Source organism: Pogoniulus pusillus, chromosome 4, assembly GCF_015220805.1.
Source record: "Pogoniulus pusillus isolate bPogPus1 chromosome 4, bPogPus1.pri, whole genome shotgun sequence".
NCBI classification, from domain to species: domain Eukaryota; kingdom Metazoa; phylum Chordata; class Aves; order Piciformes; family Lybiidae; genus Pogoniulus; species Pogoniulus pusillus.
In genome coordinates, this window is record NC_087267.1 from 16,352,673 (window position 1) to 16,366,140 (window position 13,468).

Sequence of the window (13,468 nt, forward strand, 5' to 3'; positions counted from 1 at the left end):
TCACTGAACTGCTCAAAGCTCACGAAGACTAGCAAGTACATGAAAATAATCCTTGCATGTTCTTCTCCCTTTGTGACCACCAGAGCCACTCAATTTATCTCCAAACACTCCCTCACAGAAGGAATTAAACTTCATGGTCGATTTAGGCTTTCACTTTCCTGCACCTACATTTTTCTACCTGTCTCAGGCAAAGCTTGTAGGCAGCAGTGGATGTGCACACCTGGGAGCCAGAGAACCTCCTTTCCACTTTGTCACCAACTTGCAATTACTTGCTGAAAGCCACAGCACCTCACAAGCTAAAAATAGCAGCACTTACTTGCTTTGGTAGAAATCACTTTTTAAAAGGACTATTATAATAGCAGAACAATTAGAGCTTACTTTTAAACATTTAAACTTACAGTTCCTGAGGAATTTGCTCAGTAGTCTATTTCAATTATTTAATAATCTGAAGAGAGCAACCCAATTTAAAGTTCTCTAAATCTCTCTTCCTATTTTGATGCCTCCAATGATGTAACAACCATTTAAATAAAGCCAGTGATTGCACATTAGCAATGTGAAGCCTCGACTGTAGTTTTTGCAGTAGCTTTGTTGGGAATTCACATACGCCTGAAGAGATAGTGTGCTACAGTGAAAACAGCACATGCCTCGGAGAAGGTCATTTAGTGTAACTTCTGTGATCTGGGAGTTGATAGCAATATGAATGGACAGATATGTTCAAGACTTAGAGATGGCAGAGTAGAGAAACCAGATGTTGCTCTGCTCCCAGTATCATCCAAGAAAATGCATGTACTGATACGGGAACCAAGTGCAAGGACATGCCTTGCCGCTGCAGCTACTCCCACTGCCAGAGGGATGAGCATCCGCGTCCAAACAAACACTGCCCTTTAACTAGCTACATGGAATAATTTAGTTTGATTGCGCTCAAGGGCACAACCAGGTCTCAGTCAGACGCCCTGCAAATACCATGACACGAGTGAGTCTGGGCAAGAGATCACTTGGAAAACCCAGTTTTGGGGTTGCCTGATGGCTTTTTCTTCCTTTTTGGAGCTTGTTACTCAAACATCTCCCCAGCCTGTAAGTCACTTGGAGAACAAGCAACCAGCAACAATCAGTGAGCATGGCATGTGCCAGGTCCACACAAGGCGCCTCAAACCTCACATTTCACCTCTCTGGGGCAATGAGGAAGCAGTTCCACACACACAAACCAAATCAGATTTTCTATCAATAGCCTTTTTCATTCCCGAGTCCAGACAGTTCTTCAGGGGCAAGGACCCCTTCCTCGGCCTCAGTGGCCCCGGAGCCATCACTGCGGCTGGAGAAGCCCAGGTGCCACACGTTTACCGCCTTCGCCCAGTGGGTACCGGCCGCTTCTGCGAGGGCTTAAGGATATTTGCATCCTCGGCCTCCCACAAACGACCTATCCAGGCGCAAAGCTACAGCGGAGACCGGGTACACAGCGCCGCGGATGCCACCCCCACCTCCGCCAACTCCCGCTGCCCGCGGCGCTGCGCAGGCCCGGGACGGCGCCTCCGACAACACCGGCATCCGCTGCGGGGCGGGGGGGATTGTTCACCCAGTATCGCCGCCTCCCGCTCCCGAAGCAGGGTCAGCGGGCAAGCTCGGCCGCGCTCCACCTGCCCGCCGCAGCCGGGCTCAGTACTCACTCCGCATAGCCCGTGGTCCAGGGCAGGCGCCGGGTCTCCTTGCTGAGGATGAGGATGGGGCGGGCGATGTGGTCGGCGGAGCACTCCACCTCGTCCGGGGACAGTCCCAGGAACTCGGGTCTCCCGTAGGGGAAGCGGAGAGGCAAGTCCGCGCCGCTGCCGTGGTCGGCGCCCGCGCTGCCAGCCATGATGCCGCCCATGAAATTGGCCACGGCGGACTTCACCCGCGTGAGCATAGTACCCCCGCCGGCGGCGGCAGCGCCGGAACCGCCGCGCAGGGCGGGGAGCGGGGCGCGCCGGCGGGCAGCGCTGCTGCGACGGCGGCGGCGGCTCCGGCAGCCCCCCGCCGCGTTTCCGCAATGGGGGCGTCGGGCCGCGCCGAGCCGGGCGGGGGAACGGCGGGCTCAGGGGCAGCCGCGGGGCTGCAGGCTCATTGCAGCAGCAGTGGCGGCAACAGCGGCAGGTTTCCCCTTCCCGGCGCGGCGCTGGGTGAACTCAGCTCGGCAGCGGCTGCTGAGTCATGTGATAGCAAGGCTGGATTTGCCCGGGCGCTTCCTGCTCCTCCTGCGGCACCGGCGGGCTCCTGGCACACGCCGGGCACGGGCGGCCCCCACCCTGCCTCCTGCGGTGGGAGGTGGCGGTCCGCGGCAGGTGCGCGGCGGGCGGGGCCTGGCCTGTGGGGCCGCCCCTGGCTTGCCTGCCGCTGTGCGGAGGGGGTCGGCAACGGCAGCCGGTCCTGCCCTGCTAGCGGCCGCGTTCGCCAAGAGTTGCCCGAAAGGCGTTTCAGGCGGAATTGCTCGGGGACGCCGGTGCGCTGAGGGCACCATCACCGGCAGGCGCGGGGTCGCTGCTCGCAATGCGCCCACTCCCGCTGCCTGTGGGGCTGAAGCAGCGCGGCCTGGGCGGGACGCCCCGTCCCAGCGCCTGGCACTGCTTTCTGATCCCATGGGCTACGGGACAGGGCTGCCGCTTGAGGGCTAACCTCCCTTCTTCCCCTTCAACACATCAAAGGTATTTTTCCCTACAAAAGAACTTGCTATAGAAAACAATTACTCTTAATTCGGCCGTGAAGGGGGGGCAGCGGCTGTAGCCCCATACAAGTTCCCTCGGCCTGCCTGGGGAAGGCGAAGGTCCGTCCGGCCTGTCGCCTAGCAGCAGAAACGGCGTGGCTGATCTTCGGGCGCCTCCGCAAGTGGCCAGTTGTGTAGGGTGCTGTTGTGAAGCAAGAGAGAAAAGACAAGCCTGAGCATCTTTGAATTTGATTGCACGGATATTTTAATCCCTCCTTCCCTGGCTGTCTCACACTGACCTTGTCATACTCTTGTGCAGGTCTGCTGCAAGTGGCACTCCCTCATCCACATACACCAAAAAGCTGCAGGTTTGGGTATGCAAAGCTTCAGGAAAATGGGGGTGAGGGGAAGGTAGCAAGAGCATTTAGGGAGTCTATCCTTTACAGCAAGGTTGTGCCTGTGCCCTGTGATGCTGTGGTACTCCTGGGAGCTGCATGTCTCCCTGAAAGGCAGTGATCTGCGAAGTAGAGCAGGTAGATACAACAAGCCATAAGAGTGGAGCAGTACTGAGACTTAGCGGAGAAAAGCTGGTTACTCACCATATGTGGCTGGTGGGGAAGATCGTCTGTCTCCTCGCTAGCTCATGCTAGAAACCTGCTGGTCTACCACTGAGCACACAGTTACACCGTTCTAGAGACTAAGCCCTGTGTGCTTGTTTGATTTCTCGTTATTAGACAACCTCCTGAGGGCTGAGTTACAGCAATGCCTGGGTTTGCTCCAGCTTCTCTGTATACAGATGTAAGAAATGTAAAGACCTTGTGATGCTTACGAGTCTATGAAAAAGCTGTCTGTTAATAAAGTCTACAGAGCCAAAAATAGATTCAGGAACAGGGATGCTAAGAGTGTATTAAGTGCTACTCAAAGCAGAGTTAGAAATATATCCATTCTGAATTAAACATTACCTCCTCTGGGAGGCAGAGGTTATTTTCCCCCTGTTTCCAAGGCCATTGTACAGACATTTTGAGGAAGGGTAAGCTTCTCTTGGGTCAAAAAGAAAAAACAGTCACCATCAAGGACTCATTATTTGATTACACTATAGTGGAAAGTTTGTACTTTTTTCTTTCATGCATTTTGGTTTACTTTGTATCCCAGTTGTGCTGCACTTGCTGTTACTTCAAAGAAAAATGCAAGTAAAAAGTGTCAAAAGGCTTGTTAAAATTCAAGGTGGTTTGTTTTTTTTTACCACAGGCCCTGTGTCTGGATACTGTAACAGGCAGCTGTTCACCCACATTCAGATGCCACAGAGAAAGGCAAACCTGAGGTGGTGGGTGGTAGCCTGAACTGTATTTAATTTGTCTGATCCCAGTTCGTTGCCAGTCCCTTCCACTTGAGGACAGTCTCTTTATGCTACACTTTGCCGGCTGGCTAGCAAGTGTTCTTTATCAGACTGCCACTGCAGTGCCTGTTTTCCTCACTAATGCTTTAATGGGCCTGCCATATGGAAAAGATAGGAGCGAGAAGAGGGGCACAAGCAGAATGAGGCATATGTCCTGGACATGTTAATTTGTTGTTTTCTATGAAGTAGATCTCCTCACAGGTTATCAAACGTACTCCTGGAGAGGCTGCACCAGCAGACTAAACTTTGCATTTTCGTTTGACTCAAAGACTTTGAAAAATGCTTGTTGACTGAAACTCAGAGAAGATGCAGCATTTGTTCTCCCACCCCACTTGCAGTCACTATTTGGCACAAACAACAAGGGAGAAATGTAAAGGAGTACATATAGGCTTGTTAAGAGTTTGAATGGCCTCTTCACACTGAAAAGTAGAGAGATGCTCACTGGGAAAGAGGATCATGTTGTTCAGTTTTGATTAAAATGTGAAGCCCCATGTGTCAAAGAAAGTAATGGTCAGGCCTGGCAGATCTCAGCGAGTTCCTCAAATCTATCCTGTGGTCCATGTGGTCCAAGACAGACATTTTTCTTTTGTGGTGGGTAAACCTCTAAAGATTTGGATATTGGTTTCAACTAAAACTTTGAGGCTGAATTCTCTATGAACATGTTTGAAATTTGATTGTTTCCTTCTGCAGTCCCACGACTGATACAAAAGAAAGATGTCAAATTTTTTTTTTCTTTAAGTCTAAACTTGTTTGTGACACATTTTTTTTCTCTGAATGCCTAACCATGCCACGGAGCTAGTGAAGCTGCATGTGGGTCAGAAATGCATTCATGTGGGCTATTTGAAGTGCCTGAAGTATGTTATACCACCTTGCCATGCATCATATTCACTGTTCAACAAATTCAAGAGTGTCTTAATCATGAGGAAAACAGATTTAGATGGAGAATATTCTAAACTTCTATAGGATGATAGAATTCTTTTGATTCAGGATGATTTCTGAAGACCATGTGCTCCAACTTCTCTGTCAAAGCAAGACCAGCTCTACAGTTACATTGCATTGTCCAGAATCTTGTCCAGCTAAGTTTTCAGTATTTCCAAGGACGGAGATAGCACAGCCATTCTGGGCAACAGTTCCAATCTACAACCACACACTCATGAATATTTTTTCCCCTGATATCTGTTTGGTGTTTCTGTTGTTGCAGTTTGTGACTGTTGCCTCTTATCACCATTCATCTCCCAGAAGAATATGACACTTTCCTCTCTATACCCTTTTAATTAGGTACTTGAGGACAGCAGTAATGTTTCTCCCCTTTACCCCTGCCTTCTGAAAGGTGAATAAATCCATATTTCTCAGCATCTAATTGAAACCATCTTGGTGGTCTATGGGTGGACTCAGCTGGGGAGCCCCAAATTGGACAGAATACTGTGATAAGCACTATTTAAGAGGGGTATGACCCCTTCCTTTGGCACATTTCCACATGTGGTTAGCTTTCTGTGCTGCACAGGCACACTGATAGCTCATATTCACTTTGTTGTCTGCCTGACAGTCAGACCTCAGTGCCAGTTTACACTATCCCAGCTGCAGGATGCTGCATATGTTCCTGGTGAACTCCAGGAGGCTCCTGTCAGATCATTTCTCTAGCCACTGAGATCCCTCTTAGCGGCAGACCTACCCTCCAGCTATCAACTTACCTCCCACAATGTAGAGGAGACAAATACTTGCAGTTAGCAAAAACCTTAGGGCTATAATAAGCTCTATTTATGTATAGAATCATTGAGTATTTCAGGTTGGAAGAGACCCACAAGGATCATAGAGCCCAACTCCCTGCTCCTGTCAGGACTACCCAGAACTAATCCGTACGACTGCAAGCATTGTCCAGATGCTCCTTCAACTCTGACAGGCTTGGCGTCATGACTATTCTCCTGGGAAGTCTGCTCCAGTGATTGACCACCCTCTCAGTGAAGCCTTTACCTAATGTCCAATTTGAAATACCTCTCCCTTTCCAGCCATTTTTAAAGAACTGTAACAAAATTAGCTTTAAAATAAAGGAATATCTTGCAAGAAGAAATACCCAGTTGATTGTGAGGACTCTGGTTCTGGCTCTTGAGTACTTGAGCAGAGGACATATTAAGTGGGGTAGGTGGAAGCATATCTACTGAAAGTGCATTGACTCAATGTGTTTAGATGTTTTCTTATCATAAAAGCTCTTCCTGGTGCAGGCCATTTTATTTCTTTTGCAGAACATGGGGATACTTGGCGCTCCATCTCACAGGAACAGGGAATTTATTTCAACAGTGCAACTCATCCCTGCTTGTACCTTGTTTATACCTTATGTAGTTTGGTCGCTCGAATTTTTGTTCCCTGTGTTTCATACTCTGAACAAAAGCAATGAGAAAACTCACAAAGACTTTGGTGGGGAAAGCAGGTCTAATGTGAAATGAAGGCACCATTTCTGCAGGCATGAAATTCTGTGTCATATTATCACAGGTGTGCAGAATACCCCCACAGGTGTGAACTCAGCTGCTGAATAAATTCGGAGAGTATGTCGGAATACTGCCTGGTGTTATGATGATGGGACTGTATCTGCAGGGAAAAAAACAGTTTTGAAGGAAGAATCGGTTGGTTTTCTCTGGTTAATCCCCCCCAGAAAAACACTTAGAGCATTATTTTTGCACATGATTCTGCTGAGGCAGGTCTCTATGTCATGTGGTGATCAATGAAGTTACTCTTACCTTTTCAAAAGTACTGTACGACCTTTAATAAGCACGAGAAAGAAAGGCTCTTAGAAGCACAGTGCCTGAGGCATCATATTGATGTGGAGGATAAAGTGCCACTTCATAACACATCAGTCCTCCTTCCTCCAGTACTAGATATCCCATCTGTGCCTGCAGAAACCCCCAGCATTTCCACATGTATCAGAGCTGACAAGATCAAAGCTGTTGGCATTCTTGGCAGTTTGCAAGCAGGAGGACCAAGTAAATTTAAGCAAATACTAGCAATGCTTGCAGAGATATCTTTCCTCTGCTATACTTAATTTCTACTGCACCACCCTCAACTCAATATCAGTTTCATACACGGACTTCCTTTTGAGAGGCTTTTGAGACTGAAGTTCAGAAACAACATTTCCAGCAGAATATGGTTAGTGTGGTGGTCCCAAGGATTTGCTGTCCAATCCAGTCCCCTAGAGAACAGAAATTGAGCAAATTCACTGAAGGCTGCAGGCTACACAAAGAGGCCAGATCCTTGTACATTTCATTCTCAAGCACAAAATTTCGGGCAAACTTGTCTTTTTCTATTGCTGTCCTAACCATGACGTGACCGGAGCCCATACGTATTTTTGCTTTGGCAAGCTGCAAGGGCTACAGCTGGATTCACCTTTCATGGCACAGTGCCTTTCATCTACAGATCCTCCTTGCCTGTATCAGAGACCTGCTGGAACACTGTGGAGATTGTGGGTGTGGGAGGGGTAAACATCAAAAGGTTAAACTAGGGATAAAACAATTGTGTGCATGGGTTTCATGCTGATATGCAACAGGGATATGCCTGTAGCTTTGGGGTGGAAGATAGGAATTGGAGCCAGGAACTGACTACCCATCACATAATTCAATACACAGAGATCTACCTTCATTCTTGGTCATGCTGAATGGCTAAAAACCTGTGCTTTTAGGGACCCAAAAGGCAAGAGATTCCTCCTACAGCAGGACTTAATCTGGAAGGTATTTTCATAGCACAACTATTGTACTGAATTAAGATGGGCTTTAACAAAGAAGAGGCTGGAACACAGGTGTTTAATTTCCTGTCAGAATTTCTCCCTCCTACTTTTGCAGTCTCCTTATTTCAACCCCTTCTCAGAAATATTTAGGAGGCAACACAAAGCAGAGTCCTGTCACAACCTTGTCCTTACTCAAAAATATGCTGTGCAGCTGAGTAGTGAAAACATTGCAGCCAGAAAAGTGGGTTCATATCCCTTCTTATAGTGGATGACTGATAAATGCAATGTCCTGAGCTGTGTACCTTGATTTAGGTACCTAGGCAGGAAAAATACCCTGAAGAAGGATCTTAATTGGCTGGCAGTCACAGTAAAAGATGCCAAAAAGTCTCATGACTGTTTCTTGCAATCTAGATAAATATAAATAAATACTTCAACATAAGTTGCCCATATGCATGTAAGAATTTAGCACTTGCCAAAAGCTATTGAAAGCCTTTTTCTACAAGTATCTATCTACAACTATCCTGAAAATAAAATTCTGATTTCATGTTGAGCAGCACAATCACAATTTTGGTTCTTGAGCCTCTTCTGACTTTCCATTCTTTGCTGCATTTTACTGCCCGTAGCTAAATCTGCTAATAAAGGGATGGAAGAGGGATTAGCTTGTTTATGTGCTTCTGTCGGTAGCTTTTCATAGGGGAGGTGGGGCACCATAATTACATCCACCCTGGGGCTCCTACAAAAGAACATCTTGCCCTGATGATGCTGTGAGCTGCTTCAAAATGTCAGTGATGGACGCACTCTTGGTGATAGACTCGGGGCGGGGAGGGGGATAATTAAACTGTCTGCAATGCAGAGGGAACAGGAAAATGAGCAGGGGAAAGGATGTGTAGGTATTTTCAGGTGCTTGGAGTTATGGGACAGCACTAAAAACTTGGCTGAGCACAGGCACATTGTAACTTCCTCAATACTCCAGGCTGAGTAGCACCACGTTTCAGAATATAAGATGGTCTTGACTTATGCCTGAGTTAAGCATGGGATAAGCAAGCAGGGAAGTGATTTGTACATATCAAGTGTAGGAGAATTTTTGAGTAACCTGCCAGCTGCCTTCGCTGCAGGCCAGGTGCTCCTTAAACTGGGCCATTTGAAGAGCAAGCAGGATGGGTGGGTGAGGAGCTTGTTATCTGCTGACAGCAGCTCAGGAGCAGATGGCAAACATAGAGAAGGATCTTTTCCTACATCTGGGCTGTGGCTTCTGCTGTAGAAGCCTTCCTGCAGCTCAGAGCAGCTAGGCACCAGCTTTCAGCTGTGTGTGGGCAGGGGCTTTATCAGCATCACCATGCCCTGCTCAGGGTTAGGCAATGCTGCTTGCTTGGGTTTAGATGGTTGGGCGTTTTTTGGTGCTCTGCTTTTGTTTCTGTTTCATTTTTTCCTATTTTTTTTCTTTTGTTTTTGTTTATGAATATGAATCAAATGAACAGTTTTGTCAGAACTCAAAGATTTGAATGTCAGCCTGGGTGTACAAAATCTGAGGTACCTTACATGGCAATCTTTCTCAGATAGACTTGCCAAGGAAAGAAGCAGTTGTCAAACCTTGGGCTCCTAGACTTCAGGCTGAGTTTACCAGATATTTCACGCTGTGAGAAATCAGTCCTGGCTATACTGAATGGTATCACAGAAAGTTAAAGAAGTTATGCTAATTTCTATTTAGCTCTTGTATTTCTGCTCATGTTTTGTAGGTAGGGATATGGAAACTGTTTTTCTGTTCCTTTCCAACACTGCTCCTGAGGTGCCCGTGGCCCTGTATAGTCATCCTGGCTTTCTGCTTTCCTGAATACATGACATTCTGATACAAATAGGCTGTCATTCAAATTGCTGCAACTAATCTATTTTGTCAACAGCCAAAGAAAGAAGAGCAAACAAGGTATTTGGTATGTATTTAGAATTTATTGGCATACATAAAAGTCTTATGAAGAGGTAAAAATCTGTCTATAACTATTTATTAAGTTGTGTTAGAGTTAAAAAAAAAAGAGCTCTTCAGGTTTAGCAATGTAATAAGATACTACAAATTTTGCCCTTTCTTCTGCAGTATCCTTCAAAGGTTTCTTGTTTTAGTGTCCTTGCTTTTTCTGCAAAGACCTCTGTCAGTAGTGTGGGCCTACACCATTCTGAGCTTGGGCAAGCACACTGCTATTTTCCTTCCTGAGAGCTTCCCAATTTGACCACCCTCTTTTAATAATCATGGCATCATAGAATCACAGAATGGTCTGTGTTGGAAAGGACTTCCAAAGGTCATCTAGTCAAATGGCTTCTGCAGTAAGCTAGAGCATCCTCACCTAGATCAAGTTTCTCAGATCATAATGCTTATGACTGTTCTATTTAAATAGATTCTTCCTGTAGTGGTTTGGGTGTTACCCACCCCCCCACACTTTGGAAATCACCCAGACTAGACTCAGCTAACTCTGGAAATTGAATGAAGCTTATTATTTACAGCTGAGCAGAATATACAAGCAGATATTCACAGTATATACAGAAATAGACAAGGTAAATGGTAATACAGAAACACAACACCTCTCCCAGAAACCTGAGCCCCCAGGAGCGGCTCCCAACTGCCCTTCCACTTTCTTCCACTCCTCTGCCTTACCCCAGACATTGCCTTGTGCCCCAAGGAAGAATGGACAGTCAGCCAGGGGAGTTAGGAAGCAAGTGGATTAGAGAGATGAAGGGTGAGGTTAGAGAGAAATGCTGCTCAAAGCCCAGGCTGTGCCCAAACTGCCTTATCTATGTTTATACTCTTGTTCTTATACACCTCAGCAAGCCTATGAGCGAAGTAGACATCACCACTGTTTCTCTTTCATAGCCTGTGATCTAATCCCTCTCACCAAAACATTCTAGCTAGCTTCAAACTAGCACACTTCCTCACGCTGTTTTATTTACTGAGTAGATTTGGGCTTAAATTGTCCTTATTTTTCACTTATTTTTTTTTAATGGACTAGAAGCTATGAATTTTGACAGTCTTCTGCAGAGTTGATTTAAAAACAGTAACAATAACCAAAAAAAAAAATTCATGCTTCTACCCAAGGCACAAAAATGCAACAGTTACAACTGCTTTGTTTCTTCCAGAGCAAGTTGAATCAGTGTTCCAGTGAGTTCTTGGGACCAGGGAACACTCTCACGCCTGGCTTACCCACTCTGGGTACAGCTTCAATGCTTTATTATAGCTTAAACACTAAAACCATAATGAGAAAGGTATACTGGAACCCACAATACCTACAGCTCACATGCTACAGCCATAGGGAGAAACTACAATGCTGAATAAGATATGATAAATAATCCCGAGTCGCCCTATTGATCGAAGGGCAGGCTATGCTCAGCCTATCCCACTGGCCAGCAAAGCTCCTGAGATGCATGGACAGCAGAGCTGGGCAGCTGCCATCTCGAAAGGTGAGTGTCCTCACCGTGGACCAGCAGCTGTTAGGCTGGTGAGACAGGTGCTGTGCCAGCCGTGCCACCTATGCTCTCGGTTTCTATGTGTTCAGAACTCTGTGATGTGTGGGCAGTGCATGCCAGGAGGCTGAGCCAAGCAGAACCAAGCTCCTCTCTTATTTCACAGTTTGTTACGTAATGACTTTCCCTACTGCCCATGTGCATCGTTGGCTTCGGTGGTCATGCGTCCCCCTGGCAAAGGGAGCCTTCATCACCTTCAGCTCCCTCTGCAGCTGGTTGTCCTCTGTGGAGCCTTTCAAGGTCATTGCTGGCTCCACATGCTGTTTAGCCAACACCACGTTCCAGCCTCTGATTATAGGGATGGTACTGCAGGCTCTGTTTATCATTTTAGAGCTCCAAGACCTTGTAGTTCCCAGGTCTTATCTTCTGGTAACCTGGCAACTATTTGGCCTTTTGCCCTATTCTGACCAGTTGCATACCAATCTTTCCCTCTTACAATCAACAACTAAAACCCAGGAGCTCATTCAGTACTGCAGTGCTCCCAGCCAAGGAATAGACACATGAGACAATGTTAACAGCGTATCAGTAGTGGCTGTCCAGTGTGTAGTGACACTGAGGAGTTTCAGTGGTTGGGAATGGAACCAGTTGTGTTGTAATATACCTACTGGTTAACTTAAAGGATCTTCTGAGATCCTTTAAGCAGAGAACCTTCTGAGAACCAAGCAGAATCTTGGCTTTTTCAGATGTTCTCAAAAAAAAAAAAAAAAAAAAAAAAAAAAAAAAAAAAAACAGGCAATAAAGTGGAGTGCTACAATCAGGCTGAAAAGGTTGCATCAGGAATAAGACAATAAGACAATGTTAACAGCATATCAGTTGTGGCTGTCCAGTGTGCAGTGACATTGAGCAGTTTCAGTGGTTGGGAATGGAACCAGTTGTGTTGCAATATACCTACTGGCTAACTTAAAGGATCTTCTGAGATCCTTTTAGCAGAGAACCTTCTGAGAACCAAGCAGAATCTTGGCTTTTTCAGATGTTCTCAAAAAAAAAACAAACAGAGAATAAAGTGGAGTGCTACAATCAGGCTGAAAAGGTTGTATCAGGAAGAAGTCAGTCTGGAGTGGACTGATGGGGGAAAAGTGCAAATAGGATTATCCAAACATCTCTGCTTCCGCAGCAAAGGCAGCAGCAGGAAATGCCCTAAGCAAACATATTGCCACAACAATAGTCTTGTTCCAGCTGCTGTATCTGAAAATCAAATTAACCTCTGACTTCTATGGCTCATGGTCTTTCAACTAGTGTGTGCAACAAGCTAAGAAACTGGATTGAAAAGATGCTTTTCAACAAATTTAAACTAATAAAGCACGCATCATAATCTCCTACCAAAGAGCTGACACAGAATAAATATGCTGACCTTCTGAAAACATAATTATTTGTGATTGAACATCTGTGCTTACAATTATGCTTTAAAGTGTATGTGGAATTATTTCTATGAAGCTGTAGCCCCTTTTGAGAGTGATACATGCACCTCAAGTACATTTGAGCAATGAGAGTAAACAATTAGCATGCCATAACCTAGTGCTGGGTTTTGTCATTTTTCAGCTTAGCCACTGAAAAGAATTCTTGTCATGCCATGACTTCAAACTCATTTTCCTTCAGCTTGCTGAGCCCTGCCTGAAGCCCTGCCTAAAGTGGGGAAGTGGTGAGGGATTTCTGCTCACAGATGGCACAACAGCTCTCTGCAAACCTCATGGCCTCAGAGACTGCAGTGCCATTGTGGCACCATGGCTGGTCTGAAACTTGCTGCCAACCTAAGTAGAAGTGATTTTTTTCTTCCTGAAAATGTGAGTAAAATAACTATGTCACTGCTCACTGCCTTCCCAGGCAAGGCACGCATGCAGCTGACACTGAAGGTGGCTGGCCTCTTTTGGGGCTGCTCATTCCCAGCCCTCAGACAACTGCCTACTCAGGAGCTAAGATCAGAGCTATGCTCACTTGTCCATTGTACTTTGAACTCACAGTTCGAAACCCTGTACCAAAAGAGTAGTTCCCATTGCTGAATTTCAGCATAGCAAATGCTTTGATATCTCCCTTTGCACCTTTATACTAAGCTATGGTCCCATTCAAAGACCCATGGTTAATAAAAATTGTGAAGCATATTGTCTATACTTATGCATTCTTTAATAATAAAGGATTTAGGCTGGTGGGGAGCACTGTAAGATATTCCCTTTGACAGTTTTCTTGA

General features: G+C 46.2%; 1 protein-coding gene across 1 annotated transcript in view; it reads right to left on the reverse strand.

Moving 5' to 3' along the window:
- The window catches only part of PPM1H (protein phosphatase, Mg2+/Mn2+ dependent 1H), a 165,007-nt gene extending 163,041 nt beyond the window's left edge, over positions 1-1,966 (reverse strand). Inside the window, exon 1 of the mRNA XM_064142247.1 lies at positions 1,665-1,966. Coding sequence (XP_063998317.1) covers positions 1,665-1,900 — 236 coding nt within the window. The 5' untranslated portion in view covers positions 1,901-1,966. The remainder of the gene's footprint in view (positions 1-1,664) is intronic.
- Between the last annotated feature and the right edge of the window lie 11,502 nt (positions 1,967-13,468).